The sequence below is a fragment of the Crocodylus siamensis genome, chromosome 3, assembly GCF_052110815.1.
Source record: "Crocodylus siamensis isolate JL-2025a chromosome 3, ASM5211081v1, whole genome shotgun sequence".
Lineage (NCBI taxonomy): Eukaryota > Metazoa > Chordata > Crocodylia > Crocodylidae > Crocodylus > Crocodylus siamensis.
The window spans coordinates 171,390,905-171,412,275 of NC_143397.1; the positions used below are offsets into that span (position 1 = coordinate 171,390,905).

General features: G+C 42.8%; 1 protein-coding gene across 2 annotated transcripts in view; it reads left to right on the forward strand.

Moving 5' to 3' along the window:
• MYOM1 (myomesin 1) overlaps nt 1-21,371 on the forward strand; it is a 104,315-nt gene that overhangs the window by 5,040 nt on the left and 77,904 nt on the right. For both annotated transcript variants that reach the window (XM_090039747.1, XM_090039744.1), the window contains exons 2-3: nt 1,162-1,727; nt 18,865-19,002. In XM_090039747.1, the coding sequence (XP_089895873.1) occupies nt 1,216-1,727; nt 18,865-19,002 (650 nt within the window). In that variant the 5' untranslated portion in view covers nt 1,162-1,215. The remainder of the gene's footprint in view (nt 1-1,161; nt 1,728-18,864; nt 19,003-21,371) is intronic.

A 21,371-nucleotide genomic window follows, 5' to 3' on the forward strand; every position in this document is an offset into this window, starting at 1 on the left:
TTCAAAAACTAGAGTCAGGATTTAGAGAGCCCAAGGCAGGAATCAAGCCAGAGGCCAAGAAGACCAGAACTGGGAAAAAAGGCTGGAACTGAGCGGCTTCAGGTGTGAAGGCCATAGTATAAGAAGAGTGCAGGAGCTTGGGCTGTTGTTAAATCTAGGGCTGTAGCCCAACAAACAACCATACCAAACAGGCAGCCTGCTAAGCTTTGGCTGTAGCTGGTTTTGATTGGGTTTCATACCACATGGGGAGACTTAATCATTATTCAAGTAAAGGTTGGATCTTCAACTGTCTGTGCCAACTTGATGAACCAATAGCATATTGTAAGAACTGCTTCCCACTTGTTCAAACTCCACAGGTCAGCTGAAGACTCTAGGAATGTGATTATCTGCTGAAGGCTCTGAGAAACACCTGCTAAGTGGGGGCAACATCTAGAGGAGATTTCATGGAGAGCTTGAGTGTGAAGCTCTAGACTGGCATGGGGAATAAAAATGGATGAAACTTGGAAAGTAGGAGGTTGTATTTTAACAGCAAATGTAGTTTGTATTGCTGAATAAGATTTGACAAGATTTTTTTTTTAATTTGGACATATAGTCTTTGAATCTCTAACAGTGTATAGAAAAGAATCTGGTTAATAAGGGCCCACTTTTTTTTATAGCCAAAATTTAGCGTTCTACTTAATTACTAGTTTTATTGCTTTCAATTTGTTGTTGGAAAAGTTGAACATCCCATAAACTGAAGCTGATTTGAATGGATTTTTTTCCTGTGGGTAAATCTTGGAACCTGAAGTAAATAAATACCTAACTAATTTTTTTTTTACTTCATTTAAACATTTCAGTTTCTTTGTCCTCTCAAATATTTTTCATTTAAAAGACATATTGAAATAATTTCTGAGGAACATGATCATGTAAGACCTCAATAATTTATAACATCAATTGGGAGACAATTATACATTGCAAATTAATGAACAAATACAATAATACAAATATTTCTGAGCATGTCAATTAATGTGTGAGTTTCCTGAAATGTGGGGGACACCATAAGAAGACCATTCAAAGTGTGTTGTACTGGATATGAAGGAAAAGTTTTAGATAATGTGTTAATATTAATGAGAGGTTGGCTTGGTTTGAATCATCGTATATTTAATCTTTTCTTTTTTTCAGACTGGGCACACCTCAGTCAGAAGAGTGTAGTGAAATCTGATTTAGGCACCCATCATGGCTTTACCTTTCTACCAAAAACACCACCAACATTATGACCGCTCATATCGTCACAAAGAGCTGCAATCTGCTTTAAGCCAGTACCAAAAGGAGGAGAAGCGTAAATCTGCAGCCTATGCTCATGGGTCTGCAGCATATCATCACCGTTCTGTGGCAGACTACAGCCATGCCGCTGTAGCAGACTACAGCCATGGATCTGAAGCCTACAGTTATGGATCTCTAGCCTATGATCATGAATCTGCAGCTCAGAGTAAGAGGTCAGCTGCCTACAGCCTTGAATCTGCAGCTCAGAGTAAGAGGTCAGCTGCCTACAGCCTTGAATCTGCAGCTCAGAGTAAGAGGTCAGCTGCCTACAGCCTTGGATCTGAAGCCCTCACCAAGACTTCAGCTGCCTACAGCCTTGGATCTGAAGCCCTCAGCAAGAGATCAGCTGCTTACAGCCTTGGATCTGAAGCCCTCAGTAAGAGATCGGCTGCCTACAGCCTTGGATCTGAAGCCTACAGTCTTGGGTAAGATGAGAAAAACATAGCTTTGGAACAATAATGAGAAAATGCTTGTTCAGCATGTTCCCATTAAAATTAGTGGTGAAACTCCCAGTGACTGGGACAAAAGCAGGTTCTGTGGTGTTAATATATTTTTCTATATGGAAGAGGGTGCAGTTTCTAGTCAAACTGGAGAGGCCACATGCCCCAGAATAGACAATATCCCAGTGTTTAGGGTATTTACTTGGCACGGATGAGTTTAAGATTCAAGTCCCTCCTCTGTATGTTTCAGCCCAAGAACATGAACCTCAGTTGTCACAAGCTAGGTGTTCTTTCTGTCTTGTCTGTTGGCTGTTGTGGGGTGAATCAGTCAACTGGGGTATGAAAGACTGAAGTTCAAGCTCCTAGTCTGAATCAGGCATAGTCTCTTGAATCAGGCATTGAACCTTAGTTTCCCACATCATGAGGATGTCTTTTTTGGCAGGGTAGGGAACATTCAACATTAATTCAATGTTCAACAACGTTTTCTTCCCAACCTCTAATAACCAATGAACTTGAGAAGATGGTTTGCTGGACCAAATTTGTCTTTGGGCAACTTTTCGGATATTGAATGAATTATACCAGACTGACTTCTACAACGAAGTAAACGAAGTTACACTAGAGTTAATAAATTTGAGCTAATGCATTTTAACAGTTTTCTTACAGTAACATAACCATATTGCATTTCTAGTTCCTACTGTTTCCATTTAAGAGAACGGGGTTTTTAATTTTTTTTATTTTATGTCATGCATTGTAGACCGGCTTTCAATCTGTTTTACACCAGTTGCCAATAGCTCTTCTGCCAATTCTAGCAACAAGGGACCAGCAATTTAGTTAAGTATATCCCATCCATAATGTCTTTTCTCTTCTGCTAGAGATTAGAAGAGGTTGATGTAGAAAATCCCAGTACAGCCAGAAGATAAGCTCCACCATATTTAAATCTCTTTTGGCACAATGCAGACTTAACATGCATGAAAATGTGGCTCTGAGTGATGAACTTAGTATTGTACCCACATTTATGGTTAATTTGTGTCCCTTAGGCCACCATATTTTTGGTTTCCTAAAGGAAGCAGGGATCATGTAAACAGTTGAACAATTAATCATTTAACTGGTAAGCCTAGTGAAAACCCATTATAGCTTACTGGTTATCATTTAGTGTGGAACAGGGAGTAGTCGGTTGGGGAAGGGAAGCCACATGGTGCCCCAGCAGGAACCAGAAGGTGGCAGGGCAAGCAGAAGTGAGGAGTATGGGAGAGAGGAAGGGAGGGGCAGGCAGGACTATTACCTATAGCTAGGCTCCACAGACCTCAGTGCAGCCCTTTGCAGCCCTAACATCACCTGCCACAAGCATCCTGGGCTTGTGGCAACCCCTTCTCTCTGCAACAGAGGCTGGGCTGTTCAAGGCAGGCAGCAGAGAGGCAGCAAGTGGCTGCAGTGAGGTCTGTGGAGCCTGGGTATTAGGTACTAGTCCCCACTTCCCCTCCCCTCTACTCTGCTGTCCACAAAGAAACCAGCTCGGCTCCTTCTCATGATGTTTAATTGTTTAACCATTGTAATTACAACAGGTGAAGTGGATATTTGTTTAAATTGGTATTTACATCCCTAGAAAGAAGTGTTCAGTATGTGGCCTTCTTATCTGACTTTTAAAATATTCCCAGTGTTAGTTCATCCTCCCCAAACAATCCAGATAATTTGAGAAGAAAATCTTGCAAAAATATTTTTCTTGGCAAATTTAAAGTACTTCCTGCTTTTAGGTGGGTCAGAAATAACTTCAGGGCATTTTGCCCCTTCTGCATTAGAGCCCAGAAAAAGAGGGGTGTATTAAAATACACCTGACATGGGTTTTTCAAATATGTTTGACCTTCATAAAGTACCGATGGTTTTTAACCAAATGCAAAACTTTTGTGGAGAGTTGAAGTCTGAGCCCAGATATCAGTCTATGACAGGAATTTTCAAATAATGCCAATCTTGTATATTTCATTGATGTGTAACTTGTGTTTAATTCAAATCTAGATGTAAATTTTGTGGGTGAAGCCCATGTCTAGTAAAATATGATTTGAATTTAGATCTTATGTTCAAGTCAATTCTTTTATCCAAATTAACTCCATTAAATTTTACTCGTCAGACCAGATCCTTGTCCCTTCCTGCAGTTGCTTTACACAAGCATTCATAAAGCAGTCTTACAGGAGGATCCAAAGATTCCCGTGAATAGAACAGTTCTGCTGCCTGTTTCATGCACTGTGTTTGTAAGGCATTTGTTAGCGATAAGGAGCAGAAGGATGGGTGGGCTGCACCACATGTGACTGGTCCTCTGATGGTCTATTATACAGGAGCCTCATTGGTGCTGAAAGCATGCCTAATGGAGCTGGAGTATAGAAAACTCTCCGGGGGTGGGGGGGGGGATGAATATTGACAAGATTATACCATTTGCTAGCATCATTCTTGAAAATGGTTGAATCATATTAATTGCAACATTAAATGGGCCCTCTACCTGGGATCTCCTGAGTGTATATTAATTCAGTCTTTTATAGAAGTAGGACATTGGCTGCCATGGTTCCCCTGCTTTACCTGTTGCAGTTTAGGTTGTTGCATATTGTGTTAGAAATCATAGAAAATAGGGGTGTATGAAAAGGGCCATAATCAATTTGGATTCAGATTCGGCCTGAATCACGGACAGTGATTTGATTAATTGATTCGGATCATTGTCTCCGATTCGACTTCGTCAAATCCGAATCTGAAGATTTGAAGCTGATTTGGAGAATCAGTGATTTAGCCATAGACATAGCTTTAAATATTTTTCTACATACCTCGAGGTACCGGGTGTGGCTCATGAATGCTGAGGCGGATGGAGCATCCACAGGAGTGTGAGGGGGGAACCCCCCCCCCCCCCCACGTGCTCAGCAGTGAACCCAGAAGTGGACTGGAAGTACTTCTGGTCCACTTCTGGGTCTGATGGGGAGTGCACTGGGAGGACCCCTGTGCCCCCCCCCCCCCCCCCCCCCCGGCTTGGTGATTGGCCACAGGGGGACTGTAGGTGTCTCCCCAGACCCAGGAAGCACCAGTCACTGAGCCAGGGAGCCATGGGGGGCCCCCCCTGCATGCTCCCTGGTGGACCCAGAAGTGGACCAGAAGTGCTTCTGGTTCACTTCTGGGTCTGTTGCTGAGCATGCTGGGGAGCTCCCCGTGCTCCTGTGGGATGCATTGCAGCATTCATGAGCCCCTTGGTACCTTGAGGTATGTAGAAAAAAACATTTAAAGCTGTGTCGGTGAACAAATCTCCAAATCTTTCCAAATCTCTCTGAATCAATTTGGAGGGTTCCGATTTGATTCAAGGGATTAAAAGGTCTGATTCCATTCAGATTTGGACATTCAGCCATCAAATTGGCCCAACTCTCCGCCAAATTGAAACAGGGACTGAATATAAAATTAGGGTCAGAAGGGATGTCTGGAGGTTGTCTAGTGCAACCCCTTAGCTCAAAGCAGGACTAGACTAGATCATCTCAGCCAAAGCTTTGTCTAACCAGGAATTAAAAACTTCTAAAGATGGATATTCCAGCACCTCTCTGGGTTGCCTGTTCCAGTGCTTTACTACTTTCCTAGTGAGAGTTTTTCCTAATATCTAACCTAAACATCCCTTGCTGCCACTTTAGACCGTTGCTCCTTGTTCTGTCATCTGCCACCACTGAGAACAGTCTAGCTCCATCCTCTTTAGAAACCCCCTTCAGGTAGTTGAAGGCTGCTATAAAATCCTCAGTCTTCTCTTCTCTACACTAAATAAGCCCAGTTCTCTCAGCCTCTCCTTAGAAGTCATGTCCTCCATTTTTGTACTCTCTGTTGGACTCTCTCCAACTGGTCTCCATCCTTGCTGTAGTGGGGGGCCCAAAACTGAATACAGTACTCATGATGTGGCCTCACCAGTGCTGAATAGAGGGGAGGAATCACTTCCCTGGACCTGCTGGCAACACACCTACCAGTGCAGCCGAGGATGCTGTTAGCCTTGTTTGCAACAGGGGCACACTGCTGGCTCATTTTCAGCTTATTGTCCACTGTAACCCCCCAGCTCTTTTTCTGCAGAGGTGCTGCCCAGCCAGTCCGCCCCCAGCCTGTACTGGTGCATGGGATATTATGGATTTGTATAGGATGGTTTTGATAGGACTCCCTCAGGCAGGGGGTTGGACTACATAACCTCTGGAGGTCCCTTCCAGTCTTACTTTTCTATGATTCTATGAAGATCAACTACAGCCAGCCAGGTAGGGTGAAGAAGTTCAACCTTTGTTGTTACATTTTGTCTGTATCATTAACAACTGAACTGTAATTAAAATGGGGCTTTTATTTCGTTAGACAACTTTACACGTAGGTATAATACTGTAGCCAGTCTCCACTTTACTACATAAGTATATAATAAACTATATTATTCAAAGTGTTATCTGCATATAATACTTTGGGACTGTGAAATGACAGAGCTAAACTAAGGCCATTGGTATCTTTTTACTTGGGAGTGTAGTTAGTTGTTCTAATGCGTGTTCCAGCTTTCAGTGATTTTTTCATATGCCCTTTTTCTGGCTAACAGCATAGTATGAGTGTTACAGCTGATAATCCAATGCAGAGAAGTGTGTGCTACAACACTGTGGGCTAAAGGTTTTCTGTTATTTGGTATGGCTTAGTGTAGAACATTTGCATTTATTTGCAGTATTGAAAAAACAGTAATCAAGAACACATCATTCCGGTAAATCAAATAGAAAACAGGGTGTTTTTTTCAATATCTGTAGTTACTACTTCTTTCAGCAGTAAATACATAGAAGACTGCTGAGTGATCTTGAGATCCTCATTGGCATTGTCCCAACCATTAGTTAATTATAGGTGAACATTTAAAAGAGTTAGCTTCCAAATGTCACGGGCAGGCTTGGAAATTGCTGTCATGAGATCATCCATATGAAACCATTTCCTCTTAAAAAAAAACTGTTGATGATGCAAGCTGCATTAGCAAGCAATGTGACCCCTGGCCAGCTATTTGGCTTGGCCCCCTGATGAATCTGGAACTGTAAGGCAGTTAGAATGAATTTAAAATGAAGAGAATGCTTCTCATTCTTCAGGAACAATTTGGCTCTCAGATTCATTTGGCAAAACTCCATATATTTATTAGCAATGAATGGAAGCAGCTCTAACTTGATTTTATACCAATGGAAAATCAGATGCCCTGTCAGCAGCATACTCTCAATACTACACTTTGTTCCCTTTATACCCAGAGTGAGGTGTGCATTTCTACAAAGGACCTTCTCCCATGGCCATCTCTAGACTCTTTCAGTCTACTTTGTAGTGATTACACTTATGTGGTGCATAAAAGATAGTAAACTGGTGAATACAGACTCAAAAAAATCTATAACTGTATCTAATAACTATATCTATACATATATATATACATACATACATACATATACACACATATATATATGTGTGTATTCACCAGCTGCTAATACAAATTGCTAATACAATAAATTCCATTAATCTCTAATTTGTATTGGGGCAGCTACCTGAACTCAGCTTCATCTGTGTGCTCAGCTCTACTGTACCTACACTCTGCTTTGGCAGAACAGGAAATCTGCCTTATAGGCCAAGAAATACAGTAATGGCAGTGTAAGCCACTGGTAGATTTATAGGGTGGATTTACATCTAGATCGTGTGTATCTGAGGAGAAGAAACAACAATTTGGGAGATGCAAAGGTCCTGTTTAACAATCTTACACTGAGTTTCTATTGTGAGAGCCAGGGGAAAAGGTTCATACTAACATATATTCTTCTATTTTTACACCTATAAAGGATAACTTTGTGCTTATATCTTTGGAGACAACCCTAGTTCAGCTTTATTTCACTCAGTAATTTTAATAAATTGGGAGGGACACTGAGAAAACATTAGCCTTATAAGTGAAAATTCGGAAGACTATATCAAGAAATGAGAACAGCAAGCTTAGGTCAGCAGCCCTGATGACGGCCTGTGGGTAGTAGTGACCTGGGAAAACATATGTATATTTGCTGAGAGTTAAAATTAGGCTGAAAGCTGTTAAAAGGTCATGGTAGTGTTCCTCTCTGTGAAATCAGAGAGCAATGTTAGTCGGCTAGGTTTTGCTCCAGGGATATTCTATTCCATGTATCAGGTAAAAGCATGGGTTGCAACATTTTGAAATAAAGGGCAAGATTTTGGAAAGAAGAACATAGAGCCTCTGTCTCTCTGTGTCTCTGTCTCTGTCTGTCTCTCTTTCAGGCAACCTAAACAATGACTAGACAGAGTTTAATTTCCTGTATGATACAAAAGGGATCAGGAGTGAAGCAATGCTCCCATTTCATCTTCAAAGCAACTCAATTTGAATCTTTAAATTTGAATTCAGGTGTTAATTTTCTATCATGTTTGTTTTGTATGGAAGCCAGTGGACAAACATTTTCTATAGCAGCATAATTTATACAATTTTGGATTGAAACATGCCTGTTTATCTTTTCAGTATGCCTCCTTTGCTGGTTTAAGCTTTTGTATAAGGTCAAGGGATGACTATGCCTATCAGGTACAGGCCTAGGTTGGGGAAAGTAAGGTTCTGCACTAGTTCATGGGAAGCTCAAGGAGACGTAAGAAACCACTGTAGCCTATTCATTTAGTCAGTTCTTTCTATGATCTGTGACAGGATTTAGGGTCTGCAGATTATTAAAGTCAGTAGTGCAGATTATTATATTAATTAATCTCTGAACAACAAACAGAGCCAAGAACAAGGAAGGCACTGAAATTGTGGCTGGTCCTTCCAGAGGGGACACAAAAAGGACCTGATGCTTTTTTCCATTAGTGTATATAGACAGAGGTTGACAACTGTTGGGTCCAAACAATATAGGGAATTATCAGAGCTTGCTTTAGCTACCTGCAGCAATAGAGGCTGTAGGAGGCACCTCTCTGTCAAAAGAGGTCTAGTATAGTAGACTCTTTTGAAGGTGATTAGTGGGAAAGTTATGGGAAGGCAGATGTGTGTATTTGATATTTTTATCATCTACAGCAGTTCTCAAAGTCACAGTTCCATTCCTGCTGGCCATGGCTAGATGTTGTACTGTGAAGATTTCCACCGTTAATTTGAGGGTCCTGAAGGGCCCTACTTTTTGGTAAAACCAATAGCAGACAAAATATAAAAGAAAAGATATTCAATTCAGATATTCAAAGACACACTTAGACTGTTTGATAGGAAACAGGCTGAGATACTTTATCTCTTTTAAATAATTTTAGAAAATTACTGTTAGGGAAGGAAAGAATCTTAGGAAAAGAAACATGATGTGGCCATTAGGTCTGAGCATTAAAAGCCAACACAAAATGGTAAAAAAAACCCAAAAACCTGTGGGAGGGGAGGGGAGGGGAGGGGGAAGAAATTCCTAGGGGCAGCAGGCAAACAATTAGCAAAAGAAAGGAAACTGATTACTGGGAGTTCAAGGCCTAACAGAAGTAAAGAGAATCTTTCTCATCTTCTATGTGCAGGGAGAATTTAGGAATCAAAACCAATCGGTGGCAGCAATCCCTCATGGTCAAGGATGATCATTCTCATGGGTCAAGTAAAGGGCTGTAAATGAGTCTGTTGATGGCTAAGAGGGCCAATCCTAGAGCCGCAGATTCTGGCAAATGCCACAGGTGGTGGTTAAAGGGGGGGTCCGACCACAGATTTCTTGGTCTTGTTTCCTTCCATTTCTGTCATTTTTCTGCCTCCAAGCCAAGATGGCTTTCCTCAAAGTAAGATGTACCTTCTCTCATGAGGCATCACCATATAGCCCTGTCCTGGGCTAGTTTTTCCCAATCTTTGGTGTCAATGCCACACTTCTTAATGTTCGACTTAAGGGTATCCTTGAAACATTTCCTCTGGCCACTTCATGTCCTTTGTCCTTAGCTGAGTTGGGAATGTTGCAGCTCTTTTGGCAAACATACATCAGGCATGCACACACAATGCCCTGTCCACCACAGCTGATATTGAGTAATCAATGCTTACACCTGGGTGGTGTTAGTGTCACTGAGGATAACTGGCATTTGTATGATGATCCTCCCATTTTATCCCAAAAAACTTCCAGAGGTAATGCTGGTGATATCATTCCAGGCTTTTCAGGTGGTCCCTGTAGGTCACAAAAACCAATATCAGTGTTAAGTCCTTGATTCCTGTTGTCCAGCCAGCTTATGAATTTTTGTTTCCAAGTTTGCCTTTTAAAGGTGTTAGGTAGATTTCCTTTGAGCACAAGAATAGTGAGGTCAGAAAGGGAGTTTTTTTCTGTGAGAGTTCAATCTGGTGTGTAGTTGCTGTTTAGATTCACCCACATTGTTGCCATGAGGACATTTGGTGCAGTGGATCAGTGTATCACATTTTGGGAAAGGCATATATAGGAACCATGGATTCTGTTAGTTTCATTACTAAGTGTTAACTGTAGTAGCAGCGGAGATGTGTTGAAGGGTTAAGTATTTCTTGCTAAGGCAAGGCTGTTCCACTTGTTTGTTGGGCATTGGAGAGTTTGCTTCTGGTGACGAGTGGGGCAAAGGCATGGGGTTGTTTGAAAGCCAGGAGCAGAGAGACTGGGACTATTTATCTCAATGTCTAATCTTTGTCAAGTACAAGCTGTAGTTTGATGATTTTTCTAATCGGCTTCCAGTGTGGGTGGTAGATTGCCTCCTTGTTATATAAAGTGGTGTAGGTTGTAGCTGTGTTGGTCTAAGGACACAGGCAGACAAGGGCTGATATCAGATTCACCCAAAGAAGCTTGTCTGCCTCTTGTTGTATAAAGGAAGATTTTAGACTGACCAGATGGACAACACAAGTGTTCTTCTTGGAGCAGATGTGGTATGACTGCTAGTCTTGTGGATATAAGTATGGTGGTCTACAGGGTTTCTATGGTCTATGGGGTGGTCTATGATAGTTTGTAGGGTACAATCCTAGACATGGATTGTGCTATAGCTACCTAGAGAATTGATGTTAGTGTAGGAATATTCCAGAGAAAGTGTGATTGAGGGGTGATAATAGTTAAATCTGTGGTGGAAGTTCATCAGTGAGGCCAGGTATTCAGTCCAGTATATGAAAATATCATCTATCCAGTCATTTAGCTCATCTATACAGTCCAGGTTTGATTGTGAAGTTTTTAGAAATTTTTCCCCCACATGGTTCATGAAAAGGCTGGCATATTGAGGGGTCATTTTTGTGGCCATAGCTGTGCCCATGGTTGGGAGGAAGTGAAAATTGTTGAAAGTGAAGTTGTTGTGGGTAAGGATGAAGTCGATTTGTGCAATGTGTCATCTGGGTTTGATGTAAAGTTTCTTACCACTTGCTTGATGATGATTTGTCAGGGTACATTTGTACTTGGCTGCAATGCTTGTATTATATCCCCAAATCCTGCAAGATGAATACATTATATAACATTATGCTATTGTGTATCCTCTTCCACTACCTCTCTCCTCTGTTGCTGTGTCTAGCCTGTTGCTATCAGTGTTTTATGCATGTCTGTGCAAACAGAAATACAGCTGTTGAGCTCTCTTTGGACTCTGCCTGTGGTGCAAAGAAATCTTTTGCCAAAGCAAATACATCTCCTCCAGGACTAATACTTCCATAGAGTGTTGGCACCAGCAAAGCAGCATCCATTCTTTTAAAACTCTCTGACCAGGGGAAATGGTATATGGAAAATTTGTATGGAGAACTTTTTCTTTAGGTGTTTTGATTATAAAGGGCAATTTGGCTAAATCAAGTGTGTGTGTATACTTGCATACACAAGTATGTGCACATTACAGAGATACTTGAGAGAAATCCAAACATGAACTACTGTTGCAAGACTAAAAATGAAATGGTGCAGTAATGTATAGTTGGTGCTACTTAATATTTGGACATGAGCTGCATGAAATATAGAGCTGGTAACACTACTTTAAAATTAGTCGCCAGACACATCCCATTATAATACACTTTTTTAGTTTCTTATAACATTGCCAAGCTTTAATTATTTGGGCTGAAATTTCAGAAGCTGGCTATATGCTTCAGGACTTTTTTTTTTTTAATTTTATCCAAAATAGTTCATCCATTCTAGACTATGAGGCTTGAAAAAAGAATGTTCCTTTTTCCATGTTAAAAAAAACTCTGACAACCTTTTCTTAGCACCATCCTGCTTAGGGGCAGAGACCTGAAATCTAGAAAGAGATGATGTTTGTCAGGAATGTCCTCTTTTCCTTTTTCACTGCTTATGAACATCTACCCATATTTGGTTACAACTGTGTCAACACTTCTGACAATTTAGTGGTGTGAGGTCTTGGAAGATTTTGTATTCACTGAACATGTTCCCAACTGGTGTACGTGAGCAGCCTGCACCTTCTTTCCTCATGGAGCACCCCCCAGACTGTAATAGTTTCATAGTTGGTAGGGTCGGAAGGGACCTGAGCAGATCATCAAGTCCGACCCCCTGCCATGGCAGAAAAGAGTACTGGGGTCAAATGACCCCAGCAAGGTGTACATCTAGCTTCCTCTTAAAGACCCCCAGGGTAGGAGCCAGCTCCACTTCTCTTGGAAGTGATTGGTTCCAGATCCTAGCCACCCGGACTGTGCAGTAGCGCCTCCTGATGTCTAGCCTAAGTCTACCCTCTGCCAGCTTGTGACCGTTATTCCTGGTCACTCCTGGCAGTGCTCGGGGAAACACGGACTTCCCCAGTGCCTGCTGGCCCCTTCTGACTAGTTTGTAAAAGGCCACTAGATCCCCCCTCAGCCTTCTGTTGTGGAGGCTGAACAGGCTCAGGTCCCGTAGCCTCTCCTTGTAGGGCCTGCCCTGCTTCCCCCGATCATGCGAGTGGCCCTCCTCTGGACCCTCTCCATGTTGTCCACATCCCTCTTGAAGTGCGGCGCCCAGAACTGGACGCAGTACTCCAGCTGCAGCCTGACCAGTGCCGCATAGAGCGGGAGGATCACCTCCTTGGACCTGCTCGAGATGCATCTGTGGATGCATGACAAGGTATGATTGGCCTTCCAGACCGCATCCCTGCACTGTCGACTCATGTTCATTTTGGCATCAATAATGCCTCCAAGATCCTTTTCTGCCTCTGCACTGATGAGAAGGGAGTCCCCAGCCTGGAGGTATGGTGCTGGTTCTTCCTCTCCAGGTACAGTACCCTGCAGTTGCCATCCTGTTCTCATCTGCCCACCCCTATAACCTGTCTAAGTCTGATTGCAGCCTATTCCTCCTTTCTAGTGTGCCCGTGCCCCCCCCCCCATGTTAGTGTCTTCAGCAAATTTGAACAGGGTGCTTTTTACCCCCTCATCCAAGTCACTGATGAAGATGTTGAACAGTGCGGGCCCAAGGACCAAGCCCTGGGGGACTCCACTGCCCACATCCCTTCAGGTTGAAAATGACCCATTCACCACCACTGTCTGGGTGCAGCCCTCCAGCCAGTTAGTGACCCATCTGACTATATAGGAGTCAACGCCACAGTCCCTTAGTTTTTAAATGAGAATGGGGTGAGATACAGTGCTGAAGGCCTTCCTAAAGTCCAGAAAGAATACATCCACTGCTACCCCTGCTTCTAAGGATTTTGTGACCTGGTCATAGAAGGCCACCAAGTTGGTTTGACAGGACCTGCCTCTAATGAACCCGTGTTGGTTGCCCCTAAGCATAACCTCCCCTGCTGGCCCCTCATGGGCATGTGCCAGAATAATTCTCTCAAAAAGCTTACCCAGGATCGAAATAAGACTAACTGGCCTACAGTTTTCTGGGTCCTCCTTCCTCCCTTTTTTGAAAATGGGAACCACATTGGCCCTCTTCCAGTCCTCTGGCACCACACCAGAGCACCTCAAGTGCTCATAAAGCTGTGCCAGGTTACCCAAAGAGATTGGGATTGGATTGATAAACTTGAAGAGTGGAGGCTGGTACAATGTGGCTAAATAAATAGGACTGAAAGAAAGGGAGGAGCCTGAGACTGGTGCAGATTGTCAGGGACAGCACAGAAGGGATTAAGCTTCTGGATAGAACAGGCCAAAAGACCCTTCTGTGCCTTTCAAAGTTGGAAATGGAATTTGTCCCTCACTGATTTTCTGTTTTCAGTGAATACCTGTAAAGCTCATTGGCAAAGTGTGTATATATCTCATTCTTTTCTAGTGCTGCTTCATAGAGAGGAGGATAATCTACTGCTGCTTTCAGTTACTCCAGGGCTGTCCAGATGGTGATCTTCAGGCTGTATGTGGCCCACAAAGGGTTAGCATGCAGTCTCTCATCTGGTGGTTTCTTCCCACATCACTCCAGCTACAGCAGCAGCTGGAATCTCCCTCTTCCAGCTTCCACTTCCAACTCTTCCTCAGGGTGTGGGGTGGGTTGTGGCAGCATGGTGCAGCACATCACAAGGTGCTAAAGTCCATAGTGGAGGCTCTGTGAGTGGGGCCTGGAACACCCTTGTGGCAGAGTGCAGCAGGGGTGGGGAGTGCTCATGCAGCTAGGAGCCTGTGACCTGCCTGCATCAGTGTGCCCTCCACAAAGAGGAGGTCTAATGTAGCTGGTCTAATAAAAGCTATCACATTTATCCAAAGAACCTTATCTACCTATGTCTTTAGAACAACACGGCTACGGCTACAACCAACAACCCTAAATCATGGTAGATATCAAATTTCGCCATTTGAGTGGAAACTTTACAACACCAAAGAAGAAAGAATTTAGTTGGTCTAATAAAAGATATTACATTTATCTGAAAACCTTGTCTCCACAAAGCATAGTTCCTGCTGATAGATCCCCCCTGCCCCCACCAGGCACTTGGAAGTTGGACAGCCTAAGTTACTCAATAGCCCAAGTTGCACAAGTTTGTGTAATGGATTTGAAGTTTCCAACCTCTCGATATTCACAGAATCCTGCTGGGTGGCCAGGAGCAGTGCACTGTGTCCATCATCAGTTATATGCGTGTCTAATGTATCAGTACATGTCAGCCCTTGTTTCAAAGATAATGCTTGTAAGATAGGGCTGTCCATCTTCCAAGGGCCACGTTACAGAGGTCTGTGCACTGAATGGACCACAGCAGAATGAGGTACAAACCTCATCCCTGCTCCCCGCAGGGCTGCATGCCTTTCAGAAGTGCTGCCACTACAACACACAGGTGCCCCCTCCCACTGCACCATGCATTTGTGTGGGCACACTCCCCCTCCAACCACACTGCATGCCTGTATGGATGCCCCACACCACGGTGCCACATGCCTGCGTGACTCTGGCCTAGGCCTCATCTCCCCACACTAGGCTGCACTGCATTGCACTGGGGTGGAGAAAAACAGCAGAAGCTGGAGGAGGGAGGAAAACCCATGCGGAAAGCAGCAGCCAGGCAGAGCCTGGGGGCCAACTTAACCCCTCATGGCCCATATGTAGTCTGTGCATTGCCAGTAGGACAGTCCTGCCTTTAAGAGAGGCAACAACTAGTCATATCAGCTGAACTCTCTAGCATTCCCTGTCAGCCAAACCAGATATAATACTGCTTCTTCCCAGTTTTTCAGCTGCCTGCACTTTTTTCTGCTGTATTTTTCCCAATTAAAAATGAGACAGTGATAGTTAACAAGTATTTTAGAACAGCAGGAAGTTTTTGCCTCATAATAAGACTTTTGTTACTGGCCTCTCTGAAATAGCATATTTCCTTGTATACAACATGACATGCCCTGAGTAAGATGTGTGCCTTGTTTTTGAACAGCGGAATGAAGAAAAAAAGCTCTTTCTTTGAAAACGATGGTAAGTAATATGAAGTACTGAGTAGGAGCAGCTAGGGAGCCCAGCATCCATGTGGAGCATGTGGAATATTACATTCCTTTTTTCTCAGAGTCTTATGCTGTAGAAACTATTACCATATGTCCTTACCTATAGCATGCATCCCAATTCCCAGCAGCTGATTTTTGGGAAAATGGGTGCATGTATGCAAGAAAATATGGTGTATACCTTCAAGTGAACTTAGTCTAAAATGGGGGTTCTCAACCCTCTGCCTTGGGCCAAATTTGGGACTGTATCATCTGACCCACAGAGCTCCCCACATGTTTATGGGGAGTCCCATGGGCTGTGTCCTGCATGCTAGATCAGGCACAAAGGGCAGAGCGGGAGAAATCCCAGCTTGCAAGGCTGGGTAGGGGTGGTGTGAGGCCCTGAAGCCCAATCCCAGTGCATGGTTGGGCAGAGGCAGCACAGGATCCTGGGGTTTGATCCTGGCATGCTGACTGGGCAGAGGTGGTGCAGGGCCTCAGGGCCCAAATTTGGCCTATAGGGGCCTATGAGGCTGGTATAGGGGCCCGGGGCCTGATCCCAACATTTTGAGAGCCTCACAGGGCCTAATCTGGGTGGGTGGGGTCCAATCCAGTCTGTGACTTGGCCTGTACCATTGATCCGGCCCTCAGGGCCAAAACACTGAATACCACTGGTCTAAAGAGCATGGAAGATCTAGATGCTTGGAAATTTTTATGTCATGACTATTGTTATATACTTCATAGATTTCATAGACATTAGGGTTGGAAGGGACTTCGGAAGATCATCAAGTCCAGCCCCCTGCCCAAAGAGCAGGAAGTCAGCTGGGGTCATAGGATCCCAGCAAGATAAGCATCCAATTTGCTCTTGAAGGTGATAAATGTAGGTGCTTGAAACACCTGCAATGGCAGGCTGTTCCAGACCTTGGGGGCTCGGACAGTAAAGAAATTCTTCCTTATGTCCAGTCTGAAACAGTCTCGCAGTAGTTTATGACCGTTCAACCTCGTCATCCCTTGGGGCGCTCTGGTGAATAAACGTTCCCCCAGGTACTGGTGGTCACCCCGATAAACTTATAGGTGGCCATCAGATCACCCCTGAGCCTGCGCTTTTCCAGGCTAAAGAGCCTCATGGCTCTCACCCTGTCATCGTAAGGTCTGTTTTCCTGACCGCTGATCATGCACTTCTCTGGACTCTCTCAAGCTTCTCCACATCCTTTTTGAATTGTGGAGCCCAAAACTGGACGCAGTACTCCAGCTGCGGCCTCACCAAGGCCGAGTACAAGGGGAGAATGACGTCCCGGGACTTGCTTGAGAAGCATCTATAGATGCAAGCCAGTGTTTCGGTCGCTTTAATAGCCACAGCATCGCATTGAAGGCTCATGTTCATCTTGTGGTCAATGAAGTCTCTTTCTTCCGTAGTGCTATATATAGCACTTATGGGCACTGCCGAGCCTATAAGGATGCTGCAGGTTTTTCTTCCACGGTGGAGAGCCTTGCATTTTTCAGTGTTAAACACCATCAGGTTCTCATCCGCCCATTTGCTGAGCCTGTCCAAGTTAGCCTGGATCACCCGCCTGTCTTCTGGCGTGGATGCTTTGCCCCGAAGTTTGGTGTCATCAGCGAACTTGGCCAGTCTGCTCCTGACTCCAATGACCACTGCATTAATGAAGATGTTGAACAAAATGGATCCAAGGACAGAGCCTTGGGAGACCCCACTGGTCACAGGACACCATGATGAGTGACAGTGTTTTGATAAAATAGCCTTAACTGGAACATATATTTTAGAAAAACATACAATCTTCATTTAAGAATTTCAGTGGTAGGGAAGCCACCATAACCCTTGATAAGCTGTACTCATGGTTAATTGCCTTTATCATTAAATATTTATACCTTGTGTAATTTCAATTTCTTGCTACTCAGTTTTGTTTTACTTTGCCAGTTTGCCAGTTTGAAGAGACATTTCTTATCAAATTTCTGTTCCCCATATTCCTCAGGGATCCATGTTTGTACCCATGCTGTTTAACACTTTTGTTCATGACCTTGGTACGAGACTAGAATTGTCCTTCTGTAATTGTGGATGACACAGTTGGAACATATTGCCAATATGGAGAAGGACTGGATTATTATACAGGAAGAACTGGATAATGAGATCATGCTGTGTTTTATCCAGAGGTACAGATAGTAAATATCTGGACTCCAAGCATGAATTATTACTCTGGTCAAGTTCTTCCAAGGTGTTAACATGGATCTTAGTGATGGGCAGTCTAGAAATGTGATATCTTAGGATGACCTTTGGCATGTTTGGATTATAAAGGAATAGATCAGCCTTTACAATTAGAGAAGGTTGATGATTATTTAGACCTTAGACTCTTTAAGTATATTCTGATTATGAGGAACAAATGACTAATGATGAGGTGCATGATGGCTGTTGTATCACCTATAGGGTTGCTAGCCCTCCTGGGAGTCTACCAGAATCAGCATCAATCCCGGTGACTACTGTGAACGGGTTGAACAGTACAGTTAATGACATTAGGTCATGTTGGGGAAAAAAATCTTCCAGAATAGCTTCAGTCAGAGTTGGCAACCCTAATCACCTAGTATTGGAAAATATCAGTAAGAAGGCCCTGTGTTTTTCAAAGGAAGTAGAAACTAGAAAGCATTCTGAAATCAAACTACTTCTATCCATGTCTTATGTGTTATCTGGGTGTCTTTGGAAACTTGCAAATGTTAGTGGTGAACCACAGATTTTAGTTTATTAAATGGCTTGGCAGTAGCAAAGGGTTGTATCAAACTGACTAACATATTGGTATATAATTTGCTTAGACAAATTTAAAAGTGCTTTCAATCTGAAGATATTCAAAATTTTGCTAACTGGGGGGATCTTATGATTTCATACCTTGTTTTTAGCAGTGTTCAGAAAATTTAGTATATACAGTATTACCCAAAAGTCTCTGATTCAAATCCAATCCATTGGAGCAAAATTCATTACAATTGTCAAATAATCAGCGGCTACAAGAATGGGAGATGGTAGTCCAAGTCCAGCTTTTAGTGAATGAAGTACTCATCACAAAAATCCTCATTACAATTGAGATAGTTGGAACCTCTGTCCTGTCTGACGGTGTCTGTAGGAGTGCCAAGGGTGGGTATGGAAACTTTGCAGAGCTCAGAGTGGTAAAATAGGCATTGCTGCTGAATGTTTCAGCTGTTCTCTGTACTTAAATTGATTTAATGTCAAGGGTCATCAATTTTTCACCTTTAACCAACAGTTAATTCAAATACATTTTGAAAATTTACCTCTTAAAGCTTCATAATTTCTTGCTTACAAAATGCCTATTTTTTTCTGAATGTTTTTTTTTCAAAAGCTGTTTAATTCTCTTTGTGTGTTTAACAATATGGTTTTCATTTCAGACTAAAAGATTCTAATATAATGTTAGACGATCAATCCTATAAATTGAGTCCCAAAGCAAAGAGGGCCAAGCAGAGTTCACTCCTAGAAGACAAAGAAAATAAAGGCATTGACTACGTAGTACCGGTGTTCACAGGGCGGTATGTTTGTTTTTCTTTTATTTTGTGTCTTTCTCTAGTGATGACAATACAATAATTAGCATTCCCTCCAAAAGGCCCTTTTACCTCTAGATCTCAAAGTGTTTTACAACGGTGGGTAAGGGTAAGTTTTATTATTTCTATGTTGTTGCTCTGGCTCTGGCCCCAGGCTGGGCTGGAGCATGGAGCACATGGTCATTCCAATCCCCACTCAGCCATGCAGCAGTGGCTACAGTGGCAGCAGCTCTGGCCCTAGACCCATTGCCAACATGCTGAGGTGACCAGACAGAGGCCAGGGTGAACATGTGCTCTGTGCCCCAAGCTGGAGCAGGGCCAGAGCTGGAGGGTAAGCAGTGGTGGCGTGGGGGGGTAGATCGGGGCAGAGGTGGCATGGGGTGGGGGGAGGCAGAGGCTGCAGGTGGCAGGTGACTGGGGGTGGGGAGCAGTGTCTCCAGATCTTACTTCAACCCCAATTCGGGTCCGGGACAGAATTGGAGCTTCAGCAGCTGCCTGCCCCCCTGCTCATACTTGGATCCAAGATGAGGGACTTCCTCCCATGTTGAATGGGGAAAAGAGAATCTTGGGAATTCTATTTATTAGAATCTTGGATTCTAATAAATAAGGTATCCCTTATCTAATGTTAAAGATGGTGAAACTGAAACAGCCAGTTAGTTCATGTCTTGCCTTGGCAGAGACAAAAAATATTATCAGCAAAACTAATGAATGTCTAAAGATCAGCATAATGTACCATAATGATCCCTGGCACTGGTGATATTTATTTCATAGGAACTATTAATGTGAACATTTTTATGCCAGCAATGTCCTAAGTAAATCTGAATGTGAACTTTGTATGAGAGCCAAATCCAAGGCAAACAAGGAGGCTTCCATGTTTTTTCTAGGATGTGGCATAATGATTTATTGCGAGGCTATGGCAGTCCAGACATAGTCTTTTGTTCAGGTTAATTCATACCACAGTATGTCATGGAAAACTAACTCATGATTAGAGGCAAGGAGAAAAGCTTTTTGTGTCCACTTGCAGTTAAATACGCACCTCTCTCTCCAGCTTTGGTGTCTCTTGCAAAGCTATGCCTAACACATGGCATTTATGATGTGTTTTGGGATTTAGTGGTATCACGGTTTAGCACAGAATTTACATTTGGAAACACTCTTGTATCTACACTCATGCCTTTGTGCAGAATTCTTTCATGTGTGGTTTTCTTCTGATTAATGAAATATTTCATTTACTTTAGCCTTTTTAATAGTTTGCTTTCAGGCATCTCTGAACCAGAAGTTTTTTTTCTTATTATAGTCCCTCCAGCTATTTCAGAATGCAGGTGCTGTTTTACTTATATCCTTCTAGGCCATGGACTACTTGCTGTCTAATCTGGCCAATAAATTGAGACATATCCACCTTACATTTCAAAATGTTGTTCTGGATGTAGATACATTTTAAAATTTCATACACTACTTGCAATACAACTCTTGCAAAACTAGTTCTGTCTGTGGTTCAGTAGGAATGATTTAGAAGTGTTATAACGGCAATTCCCCATCAGCTCTCAATGACCAGCATGTGTGTTTTCTGCTGTGGCTAGCTGTGGAATTTAGTTTTATTCCTCAGTGAGAAGAAGAGTAGCTACAACACACAAATGATAGCCACTTCCCCTATATTGTAGTCCTAACCTTGCTACTGGTTTGTTGATTCTGCGTTACAACCAGTCTGTGCTTCACTTTACAGGCAGTTTTCAGACTTACGACACAATTGGTTCCTGAAAACCACGTCATAAGTGGAAACGTAACTCGGAAACAATTTTCCCATAGGAAACAATGTTATAAATGGGGGATTGGTTCCTGAACCAAGGCCTAATACCCTATTTTCACCTAAAATAACTCAGAATTTTGTACTAAATTATAGATGAGTAATATAGCTACATTAATATATTTATATTGTAAATAGCAATCATATTGATATAGAAGGACTTCTTTGAAGGGCTCTTGGTTGGACTTTTTGAAGGGTTCTTGGCTGGAGTCTTCTCAGGAATCTTGGCTGCAGGTTTTTCTGGAGCCTTGTCTGCTTTCTTAAAGAAAGTGTCCAAGGAAGTTGGGACAGATGTTCTCCAGGGAGATGGGTGACACAGTGAATTTGTTTGCTGGCGTGGCTTGGCATCAGATCAAGTGTTGTAAATTCAAAACTGATGCCAGAAAGTTGAAACAGGGTGTCAATTTATAAACATTGTAAGTGCAAAATGTTGTAACTTGAAATGTTGTAAGTCAAGGACTGCCTAGTATATTCTTTTACTATATATACTTCTTAACTAAAATTCTGTACTAAAATAACCTATGTAGTATAATAGTATAGTATATCTGTAACATAT